This window comes from Balaenoptera ricei, chromosome 15, assembly GCF_028023285.1.
Source record: "Balaenoptera ricei isolate mBalRic1 chromosome 15, mBalRic1.hap2, whole genome shotgun sequence".
Classification (NCBI taxonomy): domain Eukaryota; kingdom Metazoa; phylum Chordata; class Mammalia; order Artiodactyla; family Balaenopteridae; genus Balaenoptera; species Balaenoptera ricei.
Genome location: NC_082653.1, coordinates 67783937 through 67809373, shown reverse-complemented (window position 1 = coordinate 67809373; position 25437 = coordinate 67783937). Strand labels below are relative to the sequence as shown.

The window sequence follows — 25437 nt, the reverse complement described above, 5'->3', positions numbered from 1 at the left end:
AACTATTTTAAAAGTGATAGGACAACTGGAGCAACGTAGTCGCTGGGTTTAATGGTTAGGTTTTTTAGGTGTGACAATTGCAGTATGGCTCTTCTTAAAGAGTCCTTATCTTTTGCAGATGTATATTTGCAAACCTGAAATATGATGTCTGGGATTTACGTGGAAATAACGGGGACCAAGGAGTGGCAGGAATCTGGGTGAAACAAACCGGTCATGTGCTGATACTTGCTGCAGCCTGAGCAGGGGTTATTATTATCTGTTTTCTTCTTTTTCGTGAGCTTGGAATTTTCTGTAATAAAAAGGTTTTTAAAAGAAGAAGATGAAAAGGAAGAAGAGGAAGGGAAAGGGGAAGAAGAACTGTAAAGATATTCAGATCCCTAGGTCAGTAAACGTGGCCAAATTTATATAAGGAGAAAATAATCCTCAGAAGTAAAAAAGTTTGTGCACCAAAATATTTACTGCAGCAGCATTACATATAAATACAGAAAGAAGGGGGGGTGGCGGTAGGAAAAGATCCAACTTGAGTTCACCATTAAGGAAATGGTTACATGAACTATGCTACATCAATTTCGTGGGTTATACAGCTATTTAAATGGGTATTAATAAAGACTGTACAATAGAAACACAAGGAAATCATTTTATATCCAAAAAAAGCCAAATATGAAGTAATATATGTATATGCACTTGTATTAAAACAGAAAGGAAATACATTGAAGTGTTAGGTTTTCATGGTGAAATTATGAATAACTGTCTTTTCTAATGAAAATATAATTGTGAACTCTAGAGATTTCCTTGCAATCCTTTACATTTAATGAAATACATCTCAATGCCTGAAATTCTTTTTTAAAATAACTTTTTTTAAAAATGTGTAATGCAAAATTACTTTGTGTAATGCAAAATTACTTTGTCAGTGGCAAAATTAGACATTCTCTTCAGAAATGGCCAACTGTACTGCTCTGTTGCTCATCTGATGGTTTTAATATAATATTTATATTATTTATAAATATTTGTGGGACTTCCCTGGTGGCGCCGTGATTAAGAATCTGCCTGCTGGGCTTCCCTGGTGGCGTAGTGGTTAAGAATCCGCCTGCCAATGCAAGGGACATGGGTTCGAGCCCTGGTCTGGGAGGATCCCACATGCCGCGGAGCAACTAGGCCCGTGCGCCACAACTACTGAGCCTGCGCGTCTGCAGCCTGTGCTCCGCAACGGGAGAGGCCGCAACAGTGAGAGGCCCGCGCACCGCGATGAAGAGTGGCCCCCGCTCGCCGCAACTGGAGAAAGCCCTCGCACAGAAACGAAGACCCAACACAGCCAAAAATAAATAAATAAATAAAATTTTTTAAAAAAAGAATCTGCCTGCCAATGCAGGGGACATAGGTTCAATCCCTGATCGGGGAAGATCCCACATGCCGCGGAGCAACTGAGCCCGTGCGCCACAACTACTGAGCCTGCGCTCTAGAGCCAGAGAGCCACAACTACTGAAGCCTGCGTGCCTAGAGCCCGTGCCCCGCAACAAGAGGAGCCACCGCCATGAGAAGCCTGCACACCGCGTCGAAGAGTAGACCCCGCTTGCCGCAACTAGAGAAAGCCCGCGCACAGCAACGGAGACTCAAGGCAGCCAAAAATGATAAAATAAATGAATGTATTTAAAAAATAGTCATAATATTTATCAGCACCCTCAAAAATATCCTTTCGTCCCCAGGCTCCTGGTTTAATCCTTTAAACAAGAAGCTTACTCTCAAGCACTAAATGATAGAAAATGTCTTCCATCCTTTGTCAATTTTTGATTTAGAAAATAGGTGTCTATGAGTTTCACATGATTTATCTTGGAAGAATAAAAGTATCTTTTTATTGTCAAAAATTTCAATGTTAATTTGTAAATGTGTATGTGTGGGTACATATATGGATGTAAAAAAGTCTAGAAGGGCATATACCAAAATGTTAATAGTGGTGCTCTAAGATTATGATACAGGTAAAACCTACTTGCATTTTCTTCTTTACACCTGTCTGTATTTTCTACTTTTTCTATAACAAACATGCCAAAACCAGTAGGGCTTTATGATCAGTCACAGCCACCTTATAAATAATAAATAATAAAAACAAGGTGGCAAAATCAAGTGCAGGGAAAACTTTTTTGGTCTGCTGAGTATAAAAAGGACTGCCAATGTATTCTCAAATACCTCAACTCTACCATTTGAAAAGTGTTGAGGGTTCAAAGGCATTTAAAACCCATATTCTGTGTTGACTCCTGAACAGGATATAAGAAAACAGCATTTGGGCATTCTACCTGTTCTTAATTATTTTCCAGAATTTAAGAAATGCAGGTCTGTAAGACATTCCAATTTCACATGGTCATTTATTTGGGGGTGGAGAAAGGGGATCTTTACTTTTCATTTTACACTTATTGAAAGTAATTTTTAAATGGCTTTGCATCAAAAATACACTAGTATTTAATTCATGTGAATACAGCATATTGACTCTAAAATCCAGAGGGAAATCTTAAGTTCTAGTTATGTAATAATATTCTCCTAATTTTCCAAAAGTATGAAATTTCATAACTAAAAAGAAGTATTTTGGTATCAGTGGACACTGATTCCAATTCATTGATATCAATATAGATAGCAAGCTACAAAGTGCAAGTTACTAGTAAATGAAACCCAATGCTGTACAAATTGTACTATAAAAACAAATCAAAAAAAACCCCAAATCATCAAGGAAATGCAAAACCACTAGATACCACCTCATATCCATTGAATGGCTACTATCAAGACCAATACAAAATAACAAGTGTTAGGGAGGATATGGAGAAATTGGAACCCTTGTGCACTGTTGGTGGGAATGTAAAATGGTGCAGCCACTGTGGAAAACAATATGGCAATTCCTCAAAAAATTAAACATAGAATTACCATCTGATCCAGCAATTCCACTTCTGGGTATATACCTGAAAGAAGTGAAAACAGTGACTCAGATTATTTGTACACCCATGTTCATAGCAGCATTTTGTTATTAGTCTCAATAACAAAAAGGTGGAAGTAACCCAGGTGTCCATTGACAGATGAATGGATAAGCAAAATACATACAATGGAATATTATTCAACTTTAAAAAGGGAAGAGGGACTTCCCTGGTAGTCCAGCAATTAAGACTCCGCGCTTCCACTGCAGGCGCTGTGGGTTCGATCCCTGGTCAGGGAACTAAGATCCCACATGCCGCGCAGCACAGCCAAAAAAAAAAAAAAGGGAAGAAATTCAGACACATGCTACAATATGGATGAACCTTGAGATCATTGTGCTAAGTGAAATAAGCCAGTCACGAAAGGACAAATATTGTATGATTCTACTTACATGAATTACCTAGCCAAATTCATAGAAAGTAGAACAGTGATTGTCAGGGGCTGGGGGCGAAGAGGGAATGGGGAGTTAGTGTTTAATGGGTACAGAGTTTCAGTTTTGCAGAATGAAAAGAGTAAAAATGGATAGTGGTGATGGTTGCACAATATGAATGTACGGAATACCACTGAACTGAACACCTAAAAATGGTTAAGATGGTAAATTTCATGTGATTTTTTTTTTTTTTTTTTTTTGCTGCCCCGTGCAGCATGTGGGATCCTAGTTCCCTGACCAGGGGTCGAACACGCGCCCCCTGCACTGGAAGCGCAGTGTGGTAACCACTGGACCGCCAGTCCCCTCATGTGATTTTTACAATAAAAAATTGGAAGGAAAAGATAAATAATGGTACTGTGTCAGTAAACACTAACAATTTAAAAAGTAAGCAACTAAATGGGATGTGGTATGCTGAATTGGCTCCTAGAACAGAAAAAAGGTCATTAATGGAAAAATGGGCAAAATTGCAATAGTCAGTAGCTTACTTAATAGTAGTGTACCGATGTTAATTTCTTAGTTTAGACAAACATACCATGGCTGCTATGCAAGATAACGTTAGGGGTTTAAGGGTATACAGGAACTCTCTGTACTATCTTTGCAAGGTTTCTCCAAATCTAACATTATTCCAAAATAAAAGTTCATTTTAAAATAAAATTTTAAAAAGCAAGTGACAACTAAAATGAAGTTAGAATCAACTCCTACATAGAAGACAAAGACAATACAAATATATTAGAATTGATAAAGTAAGCAGCAAAACATATGAACACCTATATAGCAAAACATATGAACACCTATATAGATAGCTACGGTAGATATGAAATTGTTTTTCTTGTGCTGTTCACTGTTGCCCAGCTATTGTCTCATCATCCACTAATTGCAAAAAGGCAGGCTGTTGAATTTTATATTGCGGTAATATTTCCTTAATGATCCTGGGTGCATTTTTTCACTTAGATCTTAGCATGGATACAGTGTGAACTTCCTTCTGCCAATTCATGATTTTCTATCTTTGGTAAGTTGTGACTTAGTGAGCATCCTGGTTGTTTCAAGTCAATTACGAGCCCAGTGTTGTGTTCAGTGGACTCCTAGGCAGTACAACTCAGCCTGGACAACCCTGGCTCAGTCCACCAGCTTCCAGCTGCAACATGGGTGCACTGGATACAAGCTTATTTGGGGGGGTACTTAGGCATCTGCACAAACATGGTAGGTCACTTTAGCTACTAGAAGCTCCTGTTGAAGGTGCTGTAGCTTTTAGAGAAAAAAGATCATGAAATACTTTTATCAGTAACCAAGCAGCAGGAAGCAATTGATGAAAGCATCTTGCTTCATTATGAGTCTATTTAAATACTATACTCAGAACTAAGTGAAAACAAAGCTTTACTCAGAAAGACGACTTGAAGCAGCTAAGTTTTACTTTATTTCCCAGCCCAGCTTCTTTTCTGTTAAAGGTCAACCGTGTAAAAACTGATGCGACATTGAGAAGGGTAGAAAATACACTGTCTCTCTTTAACAACTCGGGCACAAGGGAGAAATGACTAAGGCTATTGTGTCTTCTTCCCTTCCCTTCCCTTCCCTGAAATCAGTAGTCTAAACACTCAAGGGGCTTACAACTGCAGGTGCAAAGAGCTTTGACTCACAGGTGCAGCTTGCATTTCCTTTCTCTGTGACCTTTAAGGTCAACTGGTTAGCTTGCTTTGACCGCAAATAGAGCTCTTCTTAATTCCTCTAGTACAACCTTAACTTGATATGAAGCACTTACACAGGAATGGTGTAGACAAGAAGGCAGTTTATTGTACTTTGGGGAGAAAAAAGAAAAAACATGACTCCATTTAGGGGAAAAAAACAGCCATTGACACTCAGTAAGCAACACTGCCATCTAGTGGAATGGTGACACACCATCAAGACTTTCAAGACAAGGCATGAAATGTGAGGGGATTTGCTGGTTTAAATTTTCACCAAAAAAACCGGCACTTTTGAGAAGCTGGCTTTCAGAGAACCTCAGATTTTAAGAAAGTATTTTTACCTTTGAAATAAATTAATGTATGTGCTTTCTCTGATTTGGGGGCTAAAGAATGAGGTGTGTGTTTTTCAAATAGGCTCTCAAATTAATTCTGGATTTCAAGGTTATGAAACACTTTGGAGCAGCCTGCCTCTTTGAACATCCGTCACTCTTGCACTCTTGTTCGGCAGTCTAAATAGCAACCCCTGATGATGACAGTTTATAAAGAAGCAAAACTCAACTACACAAGAACTACATTAAGTTTACTCATTTCCTCTATTTTTACAATCTAAGGTGCTAAGTATTTGCACTTCACTTATTTGAATTCCTGGAAAAAAGCATTAGAACACACCAATAACACTTTTGCATAAATCACATAACCCAACTCTTATGACTACACAATAACAGTGGAAGATATTGGTGTGAGGACGTGGGAATGCTGTTCTCAATGAATAATAAAGTCATTCTTCTCAAGGATTTAATTCTCCTTTATACCCAGGTGTTGCAGTAAATGTGTTGATCTGATAACTTCTATGAGCATATAACTGAGAATATTCAATGAAACACCTGGCTGACAAAAGAAATAAAGTTGTGAGAATAACATACTGTTAATAGCCACGATCTCAAATTGGCATCTCTGTTATTACTGAGATTTTAGATTCCGGGTTAAGTGCTCTGCTCTTTGTAACATGCATAACGGTTATTCATCTTGCTAATGAGTTCCTCGTTGCAACATTTCTGGATATATAGTTGGAGGCACTTGCTGATTCTAGAATGCATGAGTCTGACATGGTTTCCTCAAACCATACTCTTGGCAAACTCTAAACTCAGTTAAGGATTTCGATAAACTCAGTTAAGGATTTCGAAAGAGCCGAGTTCTGGGAAAGAGGTATACAAGTACAGAGTAAGAAGCTGAATTAAAACATTTTTAGGTTGCATTTTTGTCAGAAGACAAAACTGAATGTTTCAATGCTGAGAACCTGAGACTGTCCAGAAAAAACAAAATTCTGAATGTAGGACACAAGCTACCACAAAGTCAGAACCCAGTGTTCCGTATTTCCGAAAACAACATGAGTTAGGGAGTGAGAGTGGTCCCCGAAGTACTGTATCTGAATGAGGTTGTTCTTCTGTGGGTTCGTCTGGGTTCCTGTGTTCACCACACCTTGCAGTAACCACCCCGCCCCCGTCTCAAGCCTTCCTTCACCACACATTCAAGTCGACTGCATCCTTCACATACTGCTACTATTTGGGTAGCCCTGAAGCCAAAGCAATGAAAGATGCTAGGGAAGCCTTATATTAACTCAAACATGATGCCAAAGTCATCTCCAAAAAAGTTTATTAGCATGATTAAAAACATTTTCTTGAATAATGATAGAATTTCTAAACATGAAAGAGTATCAGTGGCTATATCCTATAACCAGTATTTGCAACTGGATGGACAGTTTTATTGCCAGTCTTCATTTTATTAAAAACAATCCATATTTATGGGTTCCATGTGAAGTCATGACTATTGCTTTGCCTGGGAATGAGTCCCTACTGCAATTAAGTATAAAAAATATCTTCCATAATCGGAGTGTGGCCTGCATTACTGAGTAAAGAGTTAATAAAAATCCTCAAAGAGTTGGGTTTTTGTTTTTTAAAAACATTCCTTTTACACACTACAAAGAAATAATTAGTATTTTGGCTTTTAAAATTCCTACATGATATTTAGAATGGCAGTCCCCAAAGGTCCTCCCTTCACGTAACTGAGAACGCAGACCCTCTTCCGGAGCATACATTCCTGGGGTGGACTGGGAAGACTTCAACCTCCGCGTGTTTATACTGGTTTGAGAACAAAGACAGCGTCATCCAGAACGTAGTAGTCATTGTACATGTCACCTTCACACAGGTATGGCAGTCTAGTGAAAGCTTCGATAACAAAACCAGCTTTTCTGAAAACTTCAGGCAGACTATTCACTTGTTCTTCCCAATTCTGTCCCTTGATTTCCAAAATTTCTGATGGTTTATCCCACTTGCCACCTACTAGAACAAATGAAAACATTAAGTTAAATTCTTGAACAAACAAGTTATTTAAAGAGGGAAGAGGGGAAGAACAATATTTGCTAAGGGCTTGGTATGTGCCAAGCACTGGGTGCTTTGATGAATTATCTCCCAGGTGACCCAGCAGGAGGACAAAGAGACGAAGTACAGACTTAGGAGAACTGAAGAACATGCCCCAGCCTACAAGGTTAATGAACACTGGGGCAGAAACGTAATCCCTGGTTTAACTGGACCCAAAGCCCGCACTACTATTTTCTCTGACAGTTTTGGACATTACCCTCCCTCAGACTGACTGGTGTGTAATGGTTAATAGGTTTGGAAAACTGCTGATTAAATACTGGAATATTGAAGCAGAGAGTAACATGTAAAATTTGAAAGACGGTTTTGGATAAATGCTAGAAAATGCCACTAGTGTAGTAAAATTATGCAACATATTAACTAGAGAGGTTTATCAGGCTGAAAATAAAAATAGGCTAATGAAGGGTTTTAATTTATAAACACAGATCATTCAGCATGTTTTTCAAGGGAGGTCAATCCACTCTCTAACTTTTCAGAACAATTTCATAAAAGTTAAAAGCTCCAGAACCAGAGAGAGGTTAACACACTAGAATGGATGAATCAATCCAGCACTTCTTGGAATAGTGACTGAAGTCTATGTTGTGTTAGTCATTTCCAAACCCATGAGCATCAGATGCCCAGGTACTAGGGGGCTAGAAAAGGTCTTCAAGTTCACACACATACCAAGCACTGACTACAGACACACAAACACACACACACAAAAGTATATATAAATTTGGGGGTGCTTTTAGATGCTATGATGATGGAAAAACTACACAATAATACTAGAAGTGTTACTAAATTCAGATTGAGAATAACTTTCTGTAAATGACAAAATATAATCAACAGGTGCCAAGAGTACAAACAGTACAGTGGGAAGATTTTTCACTCTTTTCGGTGGCCCAGCACCCTCTTCCTGGTAGAAGACAAAGCCTGGGGAAGCAGCTTTCCTTGCCTTTCTTGCAGCTAAGGCACTGGCACATGACCTAAGCTCAGAAACACTCGCCTGAGACCTGAAAGGACGAGCTAGTGACCCAGAGAAGTGGGGACATGAGGCTCGTTCTCTGGGGAGGCGGAGCAGTGGCGTGAGACCAAGCAGCTGGGGCAGCGTTGAGCGGTACCACCGACAGGCTTTGGTCCAGCCGCAGCATCTAGTGCTTGGCGGCAGCAGTGTGCTCTTAGGATCAGTTTTATACTATGTTTTGGGGCATGTGTCTTGTGTGTAGACCCCCATACACGATTCTCCAGTCCTCCCAGTGACTCGCTGAGCTACCCCAAATCCTTTCAATAAATTACCCTTTGCTTAAGTCAGTCCAAGTCATTTTCCGTTGCTTACAAAGAACCTGACTGATGAAGCCCTCAAGGGGCTGGGGATGACAGAGATTCCACACATTTGTTTCACAGCACAATAAAATGGGTCACACAAAACCGGGGCACAGCTAGTTAATGGTACACAACTTATTTCTTCGTTGTACTCTGATGTACTGTTCACTAATTCTGCTCTTGTCTACGTGAAGACACTTCCTTCTGCTTCTCTTCCATTTCCAGAAGTTACTGGCCCAGCACTAAGCACAAATTAGATGCTTCAAGACCAGTGACTGAACTGCTCTAGAAATTTAAAGTACGAATTATCCGTCAAAGAACACATCCTGGGAATATGCACCACATGTAAATCAAAATCTCACTCAAAATATCTAACACTTTCGAGGATTTGTAAAATCCAAGAAAAATGTGAACATTTAGAAATGTGCTCTAGGCTAAAATCTCAACTTTAAATGGTGAAACTGGATTACAAACAATCTTTACACAATCTCAAAAAGTTCCCGATTATGGTTCCTTAATAAGAGTTCCTCTCTTTGGTTCTTCCTTTCTTTAAAAAAAGCCAACTCTCTTCAAATACGCAATCCCACCAACCACCTCACACATACACACAGAAATGGAGACTGTGAACAGAGGCAAAATCATTCTCGGTCTGGAACTCAATCTGATTCTATTTCATGTCGGTAAGGTTCTTTTATTTTTCCCTCCATTTTATTTAAATCAATTGCTACTTTTCGTCTAATTCATTCATATTTTAAGCCCCTTCAGATTAATTTTTAAATGTATAGCATTATGGAAATTGTCTAAGGTGATAAATTTCCTTTTTTCTCAGAGAAACAGGTAATAAAAGAATAGCTGAGAAAAAATTTCGTATTAACACTGAAAATTTCCTTTGCTATTATGCAGCTTTAGAGAAGAGCACCTCACCAAACAAAGGGTTGAAAATATTCATAAAATCACATGTTAGTAATCAACAATTCAGTTCCCATACAGGCGAACTCACTCTGCACTAAACAACACTTGAATATTTTTAAAGAACAGTGCTTCAGAAAAGCTGAATTTCTATAAATTAAAGTACTTGTCATTTAAAAAAACAACTGCAATGGCTCCTTCCTTGAAGAATCATCATCTCATAATATATGGATGCCTATACCTGTTTTTTTCTCTATGAAAGAGTTTCCTACATCACAGTTCTAATAATCTCACCATAGTTCTAATAAATCTAATAATCTCAGATTTGCCCACAAAGTTTGGGTCATAGGGCAGGAAAGGGAGCAAAAGCTCTTAAAATTATTTTTTTTCTCATCTGTCAAGAAATATATTAAAATGTTAACAGTGATTTTGGTGGGGGTGGTGAAAGGACTATGGGTGATTTTTTTACTTCTACTTTCAGTAATAGTCTTTTTTTCCCTAATATGTATATATTACTTTTTTTTTTTAATACTGTATATCAAGTGCTTGTGGAATGAGTCTTTATTCATTTTCTTTTAATCTTTTTTTATTTATTTATGGCTGTGTTGGGTCTTCGTTTCTGTGCGAGGGCTTTCTCCAGTTGTGGCAAGCGGGGGCCACTCTTCATCGCGGTGCGCGGGCCTCTCACTATCACGGCCTCTCTTCTTGCGGAGCACAGGCTCCAGACGCGCAGGCTCAGTAGTCGTGGCTCACGGGCCCAGTTGCTCCGCGGCATGCGGGATCCTCCCAGACCAGGGCTCGAACCCATGTCCCCTGCATTGGCAGGCAGATTCTCAACCACTGCGCCACCAGGGAAGCCCTATATTACTTTTAATATATTTTAATTAGTATTATTTTAAAGAAGAATTCTTATATTTTAAAGATATATTCTGAAAGATGTGCAGATAAAATATCTGGAATTTGCCCTAAAATAACACAGGAGTGAAGGAACAAGTAGGGAGAAGAGCTGGAACAACACTGGGTTGAAGTCAGGTGATGGCACAGAAGTCACTGTGCTGGTCGACTACTTCTGCATATGTTCGAAATTTTCCAAAAAGGCTTTTTTTAGAAAGTGTCAAAAAATTAATTTTCTATGTATTTTCTAGCTTGGTCTTCAAAAATGGTAATCTTTTTTTATTCCCTCCATTAAGAAGATAAACTTTCAACCTTTTCAGAGGGTTCTGTATTTTAAAAAAAAAATCCTACAGCATGTGGGAGTTCTTAAAGAGAAATTTTTCACAGGAGTGGGCTGCGGTGTGACATATCATCCAAACTTCCCTGTTTCACTAAGATGTTGCTTCACAGGCATGGGGGAGGGGGCAAGCAGTGTCCTCACAGCCTGCGCTCTCACAGGAAACCACTGCAACTGGTTTTCTCCCTTCTCAGGCAGTAGTCGGAAAGGAGCGGAGATATGAAACTCCAAAGTTGCAAATATTTATTTTACCCTGGAGCACTAGTTCTCCAAGAGAAATGTTAAAAGGCAGCTTCCCAGTTAAAAACTCTATGTGACAGAGGACCTGACACTGGGACACTGCTGGTTAACTTTGTGGCTCTGGTAGGCCCACTTCCATTTCAAGTTTCCATACATAATGATCACTGTACCTTGTAAAGTGTTTCTTTACTTCTAAGGTGACTGAGTCTGGGTAGGAGACCTGTGCTTATAGTTATCAGACTTAGGAGTGAAGCTAAGTCCCTCAGCTGAAGAAGTAGGAAGCCTGGTCTTCTCCAAGTGACTTTACCCTCTCATCTGGTTTACATTTATCAGGTTGCTAAAAAGCTCCCAGCTCATCTTCGATTGTACAAATACTAAAATTAAAACATGGTGAGAACAGATTTGCATCACAGATACAATGATTCTAGTTTTAATTCTTCTGTTCTGGGTCAGGACCTATAACAAAAATGTTAGGTGACAAAAAGCTCGTCTGAAACTTACATCAGACCACTTGGATTACTTTTCAATTTTGTTTACAGTAGCAAAGGACAAAGTCAGACAAATAAGGCCACGTGGAAACATATAACCAGGCAAAGTCAGACTAAAAACATGCAGAAATTCCAATTTGTCTCTACCAATACTATTTCACATAGAGCCTCCCCCTTGATCCCAAAAGGGTTGAGGGGAGGTCTTCCCATTTATAAACACCTGAGCGGCTTTCCAGCTTCACATGCCTGGGATTAGATAGAAAGCCAAAGTAGGGACCCAACCTCTATGACATGAAAGCAGCAGGACGTGGTGGAGAGAGCACTGGACTGGGTATCGAATCCCGGCCCTGCTAACACGTTGCTGAGATGTCCACAATTATCTCTAAAATGGGCATATGACACTGCCCATTAATGGAATCATGGTGGCAGCAGAAATAGCTACCTTTTATTAAATACTTACTAAGACTTAGGTAAGTAAATACTCCTTATGCACCGATGGCCTCTCTTAAACTTCCCGCTAAACTCATGAGGTGCACAGTACTATCCCCATTTTGCTAATGAGGAAACAGACCAGAGAACTAGGAACTGGCAGAGCTAGGATCCCAGCTAAAGTGTGTGCTCCATGAGCTATACTCTCATCAAATAGACGAAAGCTACGAGAGACCACAAAGCAATGTACAAGTGCCAGGAAGAAATCCAATTTGCTGGGCTGTGGCACGGCCAGCTCATTAGGCCTCCGCTCAGTAATCAAAGACACTGTAGGCTAAGCCAGGGCTACATTTTGCCCGATGTACATCTTGCCTTTTATAATGTTTCCCACTGGGACAACTAGACTCATAAAAGAACAACTGTAAATTGTCATGAATTCCTAGCAATCACAACTGCCACAAGGCCCCCCTCCAAAATCCCTACTGCCCATGTGTTCAATCAGTGGGCGTGACATTTGCATGAAGGGCTTTGATACCTATTACCACATTGAATACAACACTCCTGTGAGGCCAGGGGGTACAGATGAGGAAACAGGCCCCAAGAGAGTAAGTGATCTGCATAGGGAGATCAGAGGAAAGCTTGTACGTACACCACGAGTGTACATGTGGACCCCGAACCTCTAACTCTGGATCTGCTGTCACCTCTGCTCATGATAATGCAGATTCCCGGGACCTCTCTGGGGCTGCCCTCAAGTACCAGACATCACTGCACAACAGCAGGCTGAGGTTAGGAAACTCGGAGAGTTAGGAAAAGTGAGGAATACCAGTGTCTACTTTTTTTTTTAGTCTCCTATTTTTTTAATTGAAGTAAAGTTGATGTGCAATGTTATATAAGTTACAGGTGTACAACCTCACAATTTTTAAAGGTTATACCCCATTTATAGTTATTATAAAATATTGGCACCAATGTCTACTTTTACAGTCTTGTCTGTGCTGGGAGTGAGGGAAGAAAAAGAAAGCAATGGCTTTCAACGATTCTTCACCCCAAAATGTCAATAAAACGGAAGCACAGAGGGAGGTGAGAGGCCCACTAAACAGGCTCGCCTGCTTCCTCCTGCAGGTGCCGCGGGCAACTGCACCGTCTCGGTGGTTCAACCACCTTCCCTTGAAGTGGACTACACTCAAAAAGCTGTGACCATGCACTGCTCCTTCTCCACAGCGGGGTGCCCTGCAGAGCAACCAACAAGCCTGTGGTTTCGCTACGGCGCTCTCCAGCCCGAGAACCTGTGCTGGGATGGATGCAGAAATGAGACAGACAAATTCACACTTGTGAATCTGGCACAAAACCAAGTTTCCCTCACTGTAAACAGGCTGACTTTCAATGACAGTGCAATCTACATCTGTGGAATAGCCTTTCCCAGTTCAAAGGAACCGAGAGCTAAGCGGACGGGAGGAGGGACTGTGCTGGTGGTAAGAGGTTAGTCAAGACTTTATTCCCAACTACTGCGTTCTGCTCTGCCCCCTAAATGCATCACAATACTTATATGCAGAGAGTATGAGGTAAATTTGGTAACTTAGTACCCGAGCCGGTGAAGAGTGTGACCTGCACACAAGCTAACATGAAGTTTGGATTCAAGAACTCCTCCGACACCATCTCCCAGCCTCCGCAGACACAGAGTGAGGGTTATGTGGGTGCTATATTCTCTTTCCATGTCCAGACTTTACTGGCAAAGGCTGACCAACTATGTCCTCCTTTTGTATGTTACACTGATTGAAATGTGACGATTAACTGACAGCCTTGTCGGGATCTAGTCTGGTATTGCACCATCTAGAACAAGACACTGGAGAAGCGTAAGCGATCAATAAATTGGACCCAGAAAAAAAAATATGCATTATGGAGAATAAACATAAATTTTAGGTGAAGTCACTGGGGGATCCCTGACCCTACCCCTTCTGCATAGATAATGAACAGAAAGAAGGTCGGTGTGGCTCTGGCTTCTTGAGATTTACTAAAATCCATGACAATTTCCTCATGCAAGTGAGGACACTGAGCCTAGCTAAGTTCTATAAATTAAGAAATTTCAGAGGAAAAGCTTCACATGATTCTGGGGGAAGGAAGAGAAGGGCAGTAACTCCGTGCTTTTTTTCAGACCTCTCGCCTTTAAAGAAACTCTGGTATGATGAGCGCTGAGATCATTAAAATGAAAACCCAAATTAACCAGCCTTTTGGTGTTAAAACAGGACTTTGAGGAGCCCAGATTGTCCTGTATTTTAATCCCTGCTTTGGTGCTCTAATGGACTTTTGATATTCCACTGTCATTTAACCTTAGTTTATTCTCACCTGTAAGGTAAATTATAAATGCGTTAATGCACATAAAGCACTTTTAATGGTGCCTGGCTCATAGCAAGTGCTCAGTAAATGTTAGCTATAGATATTAAAACAAACACACAACAGCTTTGGAGATTTGTGTATCTCACTGCATGCATTCGTCTTCTATAAAAAATATTAGACAGAAGAAAAATGGTTTGTAAAGAGATGAAGGTTTCAAACCTGCAAGCTTATGTGAAGAAACATTCTTCTTGAGGAGCAGGAATGAAAGTACCACTAAGATAGACATGGCAATTTCCTTTTCTGCAGAGCTTCTAATTTCACACTTGAAACTTTTTTTTTTAAAGTTTTACAGATATGGTTGATTTGTTAGTTTCACAAGAAAAATGTATGTTGTATAAACTGAGTTCACAGGATAAGCATCTATGGGATATTTAGTTGAAAAGTACAAGTTATTCAGATAACAATTATAAATCTAAATGGATTTTGTATTTCAAATACTCAGGTACTTGAAGACATGGTGTGTTTCTTCATCACTACCTAGAGCACAGGACACTTCCTGCAAGGAGGGAGAAATTCAGAATGTGCAAATGGATTCAGTAATTTCACTTCCAGAACTTTATTAGAAATAAGGGGCACATATAACAATGCCTGTCTTTTAAGCATGCCGTGAGCACTAAAATCTCAATGTACGGCCTTCTCAGGTTCTTAGAGAACTGCATTGTTCAGCTATGTGTACTAAACAATTCAAGGTTATAAATACACGTGGGAAAGTATCTTAACTCCATAAACAGACTCTTGGTGACACTTGTACATCATATCTACTATAAGAAACTTTAAACACCCTTGAACAAACCCTTAATGTTTATCTAACTTTAAGCAAAACTTTATATAAAAAGTGATTCTTAGCATTATGACAAGTAATTAATTGAACTTTTAAAAATTTTAAGTTTTAAAAATGAATAACATGTTGGGCATAATACATTTAAAGAACTAATGAACTGGCTTTAACTATATCATATACTTGAGTACTTTCTGAATCGAGACCCTGAATAAATTTTTATACGAATAGCCAAAGAGAATAAGTTCATGTTTCACCTCTAACATGTAGTTTCGATTATACTTTATACATATATTTGCAATAATATGCTTCAATAGTGACTGTGGTTCTTTCTGTATCTGTAATTAACAAAGAGACAAAGGTTCTCAGCAAGGAACTGCAGAGTCTCCTGGCGGCCCTCTTATCACTGCTCTCTATGTACGTTACTGGTGTGTTCGTGTTCTTCATCGTCCTCACCAAAGTAAGTCAAATTTCTTGCATTAGATGTCCCTATGGCCTTGAATATTATCATAAGGAAATAATTTCCATCTCTCCACATGCTGGGAGCCTCAGAAATAGCTCATCTAATTAATATCTTCCTTTGCATTTGCAGGAAATACCACCTGCAGAAGAGGTCTGTAGAAGAAAGCAAAAATTTTCATCACTGAAATTATTAACCAGAGTACACAATTTACAGGGTTTTCTTCTTAAAACCCAGTAATATGGGAATAAGAGACCCTTCTTTATAACCATCATACACATGCTACTTTCCGCCGGTGGGGGAGGTATGAAAGGGCTAAGAACAATCTTTAAGAGCAAAAAAAGGTTAAAAGAGATTAGAAACTGCCTTTAAATATCTTTAAAAGGCCTAAAGATTTTGAGAAAGACTATCTTCTGGTTGTTCACATGCTACAAGAGGGGGTATGAATATGTTATATTAGGATCACTATAAATTCTACAATCAATATCAGTTTGAGCTATTTTATTAATAAATCATCTCAGAAATGACATGAAAATTATTAACTCTTACTGCATTACCATTTAAATATTAAGTTAGTTTAATCTTATTATGGTATGAGATCTCTGCCACAACTGTTTTGAGTATATAAAATGTCTTATAAGACTCTCCTTTTCTTCTTGACAGTCAAAATCTAACACTCTAAGAAAGAAAGAAACAGAAGATTCACAAAAGGTACAGACCAATGCTTGTAAAATATCTTTCAAATTGTGGTTGTAACTACTTCAAATCCAAAATAATTTAAGAAACTCAGAACTTCATCACAGAACAACTTTCAACCACAGATACTGTTTCCTATTGTTGAGAAAAATGATAATCTCAAGTGGTAACATATGTGGTAAATTGATAGTTCTCAATCATAAATTCTACTTATTATACTCAAAATACAAGAGTTAGCTGTAGGTACAGATGTGTTGGGCGGGGTAGTTTCTGAGACTGGTGGCAATAAAGAAAGAAAAGGCTCAGATGATGTGCCATAATCATTGCTTTTAGTCCTGAGAGAGATACACTTTTTTCTTATTTGTATTTATAGAAAAAGAGTGCTCGGCGTATTTTCCAGGAAATTGCTCAAGAACTATATAATAAGAGACACATGGAAACAAGCCAACAACCTGTAAGTGTAAAATATCAAAAAAGATATAAAGCAATGTTTAACTAAACAAGACGAAGCTGCCAACAACCTATCGATAATCAAGTTTTCCTTTACAAATGTCTGAAAGAGGACTTTCACAAAATGCATTTTTATATAGAACTTGTTTTGATAAATACATAACAAAGGTCATCTGATGCAATATTCAATAGACACCAGGCTGGCATCTTAGTGACATGAAATCTTTCAGAAACACATTGGATACAAGCAGTGTTTTCAGTACAGACAAGGATGCTTTTGTGGGTTGAAAGCTACTTTGTACTGTACCTTGCATGCAGTAGTGAGCATTAAGTAGATGTTGCAAACATTTGTGGATCAAATTATATAGAAAACTTACTAGTTCACATTAAAAAAGACACAGCTAATAAAAATAAGAAATGAGTATTTCTTCAGTCTTTGGGGTTGTAGTCATAGGAAGAATACATCTATATTGACTACAGTACATTCTGATGGTTTTTCTTTAAAGTCCTATATAAACAGGTTTTTCAAACAAGACATTGTTTTAGAGCCAGTAGAGCAGATCGTTTCCATGATGCATGATCAAACTGCTCAGATTTAAATTAAAATGTATACAAAATAATGAACTTATATACTAGTAAAGATATTTTCCTCTTTTTTTTTTTTTTTAATGTCTGAAACATTTATATTAACATATTTCCATACATATTTCCATACAAGTACAAATATAAGATTTTTAGAAATTTCATGTAATGTCTGAAACATTTATATTAACATATTTCCATACATATTTCCATACAAATACAAATATGATTTTTAGAAATTTCATGTAATGTCTGAAACATTTATATTAACATATTTCCATACATATTTCCATACAAATACAAATATAAGATTTTTAGAAATTTCATGTAATGTCTGAAACATTTATATTAACATGTTTCCATACAAATAACCCAATGAAAGTTTAGTATTAGTTGTTTTGTTTGTTTTTTTATACTGCAGGTTCTTATTAGGCATCAGTTTTATACACATCAGTGTATACATGTCAATCCCAATCGCCCAATTCAGCACACCACCATCCCCACCCCACCGCAGTTTTCCCCCCTTGGTGTCCATATGTCCATTCTCTACATCTGTGTCTCAACTTCTGCCCTGCAAACTGGCTCATCTGTACCATTTTTCTAGGTTCCGCATACATGCATTAATATACGATATTTGTTTTTCTCTTTCTGACTTACTTCACTCTGTATGACAGTCTCTAGATCCATCCACGTCTCAACAAATGACTCAATTTCGTTCCTTTTTATGGCTGAGTAATATTCCATTGTATATATGTACCACATCTTCTTTATCCATTTGTCTGTTGATGGGCATTTAGGTTGCTTCCATGACCTGGCTATTGTAAATAGTGCTGCAATGAACATTCGGGTGCATGTGTCTTTTTGAATTACGGTTTTCTCTGGGTATATGCCCAGTAGTGGGATTGCTGGGTCATATGGTAATTCTATTTTTAGTTTTTTAAGGAACCTCCATATTGTTCTCCATAGTGGCTGTATCAATTTACATTCCCACCAACAGTGCAAGAGGGTTCCCTTTTCACCACACCCTCTCCAGCATTTGTTGTTTGTAGATTTTCTGATGATGCCCATTCTAACAGGAGTGAGGTGATACCTCATTGTAGTTTTGATTTGCATTTCTCTAATAATTAGTGATGTTGAGCATCTTTTCATGTGCTTCGTGGCCGTCTGTATGTCTTCTTTGGAGAAATGTCTATTTAGGTCTTCTGCCCATTTTTGGATTGGGGTGTTTGTTTCTTTGATATTGAGCTGAATGAGCTGTTTATATATTTTGGAGATTAATCCTTTGTCCGTTGATTCATTTGCAAATATTTTCTCCCATTCTGAGGGTTGTCTTTTCGTCTTGTTTATGGTTTCCTTTGCTGTGCAAAAGCTTTGAAGTTTCATTAGGTCCCACTTGTTTATTTTTGTTTTTATTTCCATTACTCTAGGAGGTGGATCAAAAAAGATCTTGCTGTGATTTATGTCAAAGAGTGTTCTTCCTATGTTTTCCTCTAAGAGTTTTATAGTGTCCAGTCTTATATTTAGGTCTCTAATCCATTTTGAGTTTATTTTTGTGTATGGTGTTAGGGAGTATTCTAATTTCATTCTTTTACATGTAGCTGTCCAGTTTTCCCAGCACCACTTATTGAAGAGACTGTCTTTTCTCCATTGTATATCTTTGCCTCCTTTGTCATAGATTAGTTGACCATAGGTGCGTGGGTTAATCTCTGGGCTTTCTATCTTGTTCCATTGATCTATGTTTCTGTTTTTGTGCCAGTACCATATTGTCTTGATTACTGTAGCTTTGTAGTATAGTCTGAAGTCAGGGAGTCTGATTCCTCCAGCTCCATTTTTTTGCCTCAAGACTGCTTTGCCTATTCGGGGTCTTTTGTGTCTCCATACAAATTTTAAGATGATTTGTTCTAGCTCCGTAAAAAATGCCATTGGTAATTTGATAGGGATTGCATTGAATCTGTAGATTGCTTTGGGTAGTATACTCATTTTCACAATGTTGATTCTTCCAATCCAAGAACATGGTATATCTCTCCATCTGTTGGTATCATCTTTAATTTCTTTCATCAGTGTCTTATAGTTTTCTGCATTCAGGTCTTTTGTCTCCCTAGGTAGGTTTATTCCTAGGTATTTTATTCTTTTTGTTGCAATGGTAAATGGGAGTGTTTCCATAATTTCTCTTTCAGATTTTTCATCATTAGTGTATAGGAATGCAAGAGATTTCTGTGCATTAATTTTGTATCCTGCAACTTTACCATATTCATTAATTAGCTCTAGCAGTTTTCTGGTGGCAGTTTTAGGATTCTCTATGTATAGTATCATGTCATCCGCAAACAGTGACAGTTTTACTTCTTCTTTTCCAATTTGTATTCCTTTTATTTCTTTTTCTTCTCTGATTGCCGTGGCTAGGACTTCCAAAACTATGTTGAATAATAGTGGTGAGAGTGGACATCCTTGTCTCGTTCCTGATCTTAGAGGAAATGCTTTCAGTTTTTCACCATTGAGAATGATGTTTGCTGTGGGTTTGTCATATATGGCCTTTATTATGTTGAGGTAGGTTCCCTCTATGCCCACTTTCTGGAGAGTTTTTATCAGAAATGGGTGTTGAATTTTGTCAAAAGCTTTTTCTGCATCTATTGAGATGATCACATGGTTTTTATTCTTCAATTTGTTAATATGGTGTATCACATTGATTGATTTGCGTATATTGAAGAATCCTTGCATCCCTGGGATAAATCCCACTTGATCGTGGTGTATGATCCTTTTAATGTGTTGTTGGATTCTGTTTGCTAGTATTTTGTTGAGGATTTTTGCATCTATATTCATCAGTGATACTGGTCTGTAATTTTCTTTTTTTGTAGTGTCTTTGTCTGGTTTTGGTATCAGGGTGATGGTGGCCTCATAGAATGAGTTTGGGAGTGTTCCTTCCTCTGCAATTTTTTGGAAGAGTTTGAGAAGGATGGGTGTTAGCTCTTCTCTAAATGTTTGATAGAATTCACCTGTGAAGCCATCTGGTCCTGGACTTTTGTTTGTTGGAAGATTTTTAATCACAGTTTCAATTTCATTACTTGTGATTGGTCTGTTCATATTTTCTATTTCTTCCTGGTTCAGTCTTGGAAGGTTATACCTTTCTAAGAATTTGTCCATTTCTTCCAGGTTGTCCATTTTATTGGCATAAAGTTGCTTGTAGTAGTCTCTTAGGATGCTTTGTATTTCTGCAGTGTCTGTTGTAACTTCTCCTTTTTCATTTCTGATTTTATTGATTTGAGTCCTCTCCCTCTTTTTCTTGATGAGTCTGGCTAATGGTTTATCAATTTTGTTTATCTTCTCAAAGAACCAACTTTTAGTTTTATTGATCTTTGCTATTGTTTTCTTTGTTTCTATTTCATTTATTTCTGCTCTGATCTTTATGATTTCTTTCCTTCTGCTAACTTTGGGTTTTGTTTGTTCTTCTTTCTCTAGTTTCTTTAAGTGTAAGGTTAGATTGTTTACTTGAGCTTTTTCTTGTTTCTTTAGGTAGGCTTGTATAGCTATAAACTTCCCTCTTAGAACTGCTTTTGCTGCATCCCATAGGTTTTGGGTCGTCGTGTTTTCATTGTCATTTGTCTCTAGGTATTTTTTGATTTCCTCTTTGATTTCTTCAGTGATCTCTTGGTTATTTAGTAACGTATTGTTTAGCCTCCATGTGTTTGTCCTTTTTACGTTTTTTTCCCTGTAATTCATTTCTAATCTCATAGCGTTGTGGTCAGAAAAGATGCTTGATATGATTTCAATTTTCTTAAATTTACTGAGGCTTGATTTGTGACCCAAGATGTGATCTATCTTGGAGAATGTTCCGTGCGCACTTGAGAAGAACGTGTAATCTGCTGTTTTTGGATGGAATGTCCGATATATATCAATTAAATCTATCTGGTCTATTGTGTCATTTAAAGCTTCTGTTTCCTTATTTATTTTCATTTTGGATGATCTGTCCATTGGTGTAAGTGAGGTGTTAAAGTCCCCCACTATTATTGTGTTACTGTCGATTTCCTCTTTTATAGCTGTTAGCAGTTGCCTTATGTATTGAGGTGCTCCTATGTTGGGTGCATATATATTTATAATTGTTATATCTTCTTCTTGGATTGATCCCTGGATCATTATGTAGTGTCCTTCCTTGTCTCTTGTAACATTCTTTAATTTAAAGTCTATTTTATCTGATATGAGTATAGCTACTCCAGCTTTCTTTTGATTTCCATTTGCATGGAATATCTTTTTCCATCCCATCACTTTCAGTCTGTATGTGTCCCTAGGTCTAAAGTGGGTCTCTTGTAGACAGCATATATATGGGTCTTGTTTTTGTATCCATTCAGCCAGTCTATGTCTTTTGGTTGGGGCATTTAATCCATTCACGTTTAAGGTAATTATCGATATGTATGTTCCTATGACCATTTTCTTAATTGTTTTGTGTTTGTTTTTGTAGGTCCTTTTCTTCTCTTGTGTTTCCCACTTAGAGAAGTTCCTTTAGCATTTGTTGTAGAGCTGGTTTGGTGGTGCTGAATTCTCTTAGCTTTTGCTTGTCTGTAAAGCTTTTGATTTCTCCATCAAATCTAAATGAGATCCTTGCCGGGTAGAGTAATCTTGGTTGTAGGTTCTTCCCTTTCATCACTTTAAGTATATCATGCCACTCCCTTCTGGCTTGCAGAGTTTCTGCTGAGAAATCAGCTGTTAACCTTATGGGAGTTCCCTTGTATGTTATTTGTCGTTTTTCCCTTGCTGCTTTCAATAATTTTTCTTTGTCTTTAATTTTTGCCACTTTGATTACTATGTGTCTCGGCGTGTTTCTCCTTGGGTTTATCCTGTATGGGACTCTCTGCGCTTCCTGGACTTGGGTGGCTATTTCCTTTCCCATGTTAGGGAAGTTTTCGACTATAATCTCTTCAAATATTTTCTCTGGTCCTTTCTCTCTCTCTTCTCCTTCTGGGACCCCTATAATGCGAATGTTGTTGCGTTTAATGTTATCCCAGAGGTCTCTTAGGCTGTCTTCATTTCTTTTCATTCTTTTTTCTTTAGTCTGTTCCGCAGCAGTGAATTCCATCATTCTGTCTTCCAGGTCACTTATCCGTTCTTCTGCCTCAGTTATTCTGCTATTGATTCCTTCTAGTGTAGTTTTCATTTCAGTTATTGTATTGGTCATCTCTGTTTGTTTGTTCTTTAATTCTTCTAGGTCTTTGTTAATCATTTCTTGCATCTTCTCAATCTTTGCCTCCATTCTTATTCCGAGGTCCTGGATCATCTTCACTATCATTATTCTGAATTCTTTTTCTGGAAGGTTGCCTATCTCCACTTCATTTAGTTGTTTTTCTGGGGTTTTTTCTTGTTCCTTCATCTGGTACATAGCCCTCTGCCTTTTCATCTTCTCTATCTTTCTGTAACTGTGGTTTTTGGTCCACAGGCTGCAGGATTATAGTTTTTCTTGCTTCTGTTGTCTGCCCTCTGGTGGTTGAGGCTATCTAAGAGGCTTGATGGGAGGCTCTGGTGGTGGGTAGAGCTGACTGTTGCTGTGGCGGTCAGAGCTCAGTAAAACCTTAATCCACTTGACTGTTGATGGGTGGGGCTGGGTTCCCTCCCTGTTGCTGTGGTGGTCAGAGCTCAGTAAAACCTTAATCCACTTGACTGTTGATGGGTGGGGCTGGGTTCCCTCCCTGTTGGCTGTTTTGCCTGAGGCAACCCAACACTGGAGCCTACCCGTGCTCTTTGGTGGGGTTAATGGCAGACTCTGGGAGGGCTCACGCCAAGGAGAACTTCCCAGAACCTCTGCTGCCAGTGTCCTTATCCCCACGGTGAAACAGAGCCACCACTCGCCTCTGCAGGAGACCCCCCAACACCAGCAGGTAGGTCTGGTTCAGTCTCCCCCAGGCTCACTGCTCCTTCCCCTGGGTCCTGATGCACACATTACTTTGTGTGTGCCCTCCAAGAGTGGGGTCTCTGTTTCCCCCAGTCCCGTCAAAGTCCTGCAATCCAATTCCCACTAGGCTTCAAAGTCTGATTCTCTAGGAATTCCTCCTCCCGTTGCCTGACCCCCAGGTTGGGAAGCCTGACGTGGGGCTCAGAACCTTTACTCCAGTGGGTGGACTTCTGTGGTATAAGTGTTCGCCAGTCTGTGAGTCACCCACCCAGCAGTTACGGGGTTTGATTTTACTCTGCTTGCGCCCCTCCTACCGTCTCACTGTGGCTTCTCCTGTGTCCTTGGACGTGGGGTATCCTCCTTGGTGAAGTCCAGGGTCTTCCTGTCAATGATGGTCCAGCAGTCAGTTGTGATTCTGGTGCTCTCGCAAGAGGGAGTGACAGCACGTCCTTCTACTCCGCCATCTTGGTTAATCTCCAGATATTTTCCTCTTAAACAGCAGCCATGAGGTCAAATGAAACAGAATTCTGATATGAGGTGCAGGTTTTTTTTGCTTTGTTTTGTTTTTAATTAATTTATTTATTTATTTATTTTTGGCTGCACGGGGTCTTTGTTGCTGCGCGCGGGCGTTCTCTAGCTGCGGCGAGCGGGGGCTACTCTTCGTGGCGATGCCCAGGCTTCTCACTGGGTGGCTTCTCTTGTTGCGGAGCATGGGCTCTAGGCACACAGGCTTCAGTAGTTGCGGCACGCAGGCTCGGTAGTTGCGGTTCGTGGGCTCTAGAGTGCAGGCTCAGTAGTTACGGCGCACGGGCTTAGTTGCTCCGCGGCATGTGGGATCTTCCCGGACCAAGGCTCGAACCCGTGTCCCCTGCATTGGCAGGCGGATTCTTGACCACTGCGCCACCAGGGAAACCCCCTGAGGTGTGTTTTATAAAATCCGATTTCTGAAAAGGGTTTTCATCCAGGAAAGAATATCATCTATGTAGTCACTTCTCCTTCAATGTATACACAAATACATAAAGAAGTGGTCTAATTACCGAAGATGTCACTCTGAATAATTATAAATGCCTGTTCATACTCTTTTCTTATTGATGCTGGGGCATCTTTTTCAGCAAAGAGACCAAGTTAAATGGCCTGAAGACAGGCCTGGAAGTAGGAATTTTAAAGCTCTAAGCCAGGGCTTTGACAATGGCATCTGAACAAGAAAATTATTCTTCAGTTCCCACATCTTACTCCAAATAAAGGGAAAATGGTAACTGGACCTTTAAGGTTACTGGAAGGGTATTTAGGACCCAGAATGCAAGATGGTACTGTAGTTTATATGTTGCTTGTAGTGTGGCGTTATTGGTTACATAACTTAAAATATGGCTTGTTATTTACTATTGCAGCAGGAGAAAGACAACACTTATGAAAATAGAAGAGCACTTTCTAACTATGAAAGACCATAGAAATCTTCTGATTTTCAATTAAGTCACTGAAAATCCAACTCCAGAAGTTATGGAAGTGTTAATGGACATACACTGATCAGGGTTTTTTAAAAACCAATTTAAAGTAAACGGAAAAGTCAACTGGCTACAAGAAGGATGCCAGAGTATGAGGAAACTATTACTAAGAGTAATTATCACAATACTAAAACCCAACAAAATGCAACTGAAAAATACTTTCCTAATTTGCTAGGAGAATTCTAAGCAGTCAAACATCCTCAAAAACTTTCAATTATAGCATATATCCTATATTTGTTTCATTCAACATATGAGGTGCACCACATGATGACTGTTACCCTGAAGAAGATTTGAAGACACACCATGTGCCTCAGTCTTGCGTGGAAGAATTGTCTTTACGGTGTGTAGAAGTGATGGGCCAATTAGACTAAGTTGGCAGGGAAGGAGGATGGAGGGAGGAAAGAGAGTGGCAAAATTTGAGTTAGAAAAAATCATCTTGAAAAGTATTTTGTAGCAAAAATTATTTCCTCTGGTATTGCAATGGGGCAATGGTACAGTGCATGTTTTCCTACCAGGGTATGCAAAGTAACTTACATCATGCTACCAACAAAAAGTGCGACCAGAATAGAATATAGAGTAAGAATACAATAACTAAAATACAGAAAATC

General features: G+C 39.0%; 2 protein-coding genes across 3 annotated transcripts in view; one reads left to right on the top strand and one right to left on the bottom strand.

Annotated features, from left to right (window-relative positions):
* Nucleotides 1-5145: 5145 nt before the first annotated feature.
* Nucleotides 5146-25437, bottom strand: part of METTL9 (methyltransferase 9, His-X-His N1(pi)-histidine) — a 50880-nt gene continuing 30588 nt past the window's right edge. Inside the window, exon 5 of one of the 2 annotated variants that reach the window (XM_059898371.1) lies at nucleotides 5146-7400. In XM_059898371.1, coding sequence (XP_059754354.1) covers nucleotides 7195-7400 — 206 coding nt within the window. In that variant the 3' untranslated portion in view covers nucleotides 5146-7194. The remainder of the gene's footprint in view (nucleotides 7401-25437) is intronic. The other variant, XM_059898372.1, reaches the window with a different exon arrangement.
* Nucleotides 9412-25097, top strand: IGSF6 (immunoglobulin superfamily member 6). Its single transcript, XM_059898376.1, has 6 exons — nucleotides 9412-9478; nucleotides 13215-13571; nucleotides 15618-15724; nucleotides 16388-16435; nucleotides 16794-16874; nucleotides 24719-25097. The coding sequence occupies exons 1-6, from the start codon at nucleotides 9412-9414 to the stop codon at nucleotides 24773-24775; spliced, it is 717 nt and encodes a 238-aa protein (XP_059754359.1). The 3' UTR covers nucleotides 24776-25097.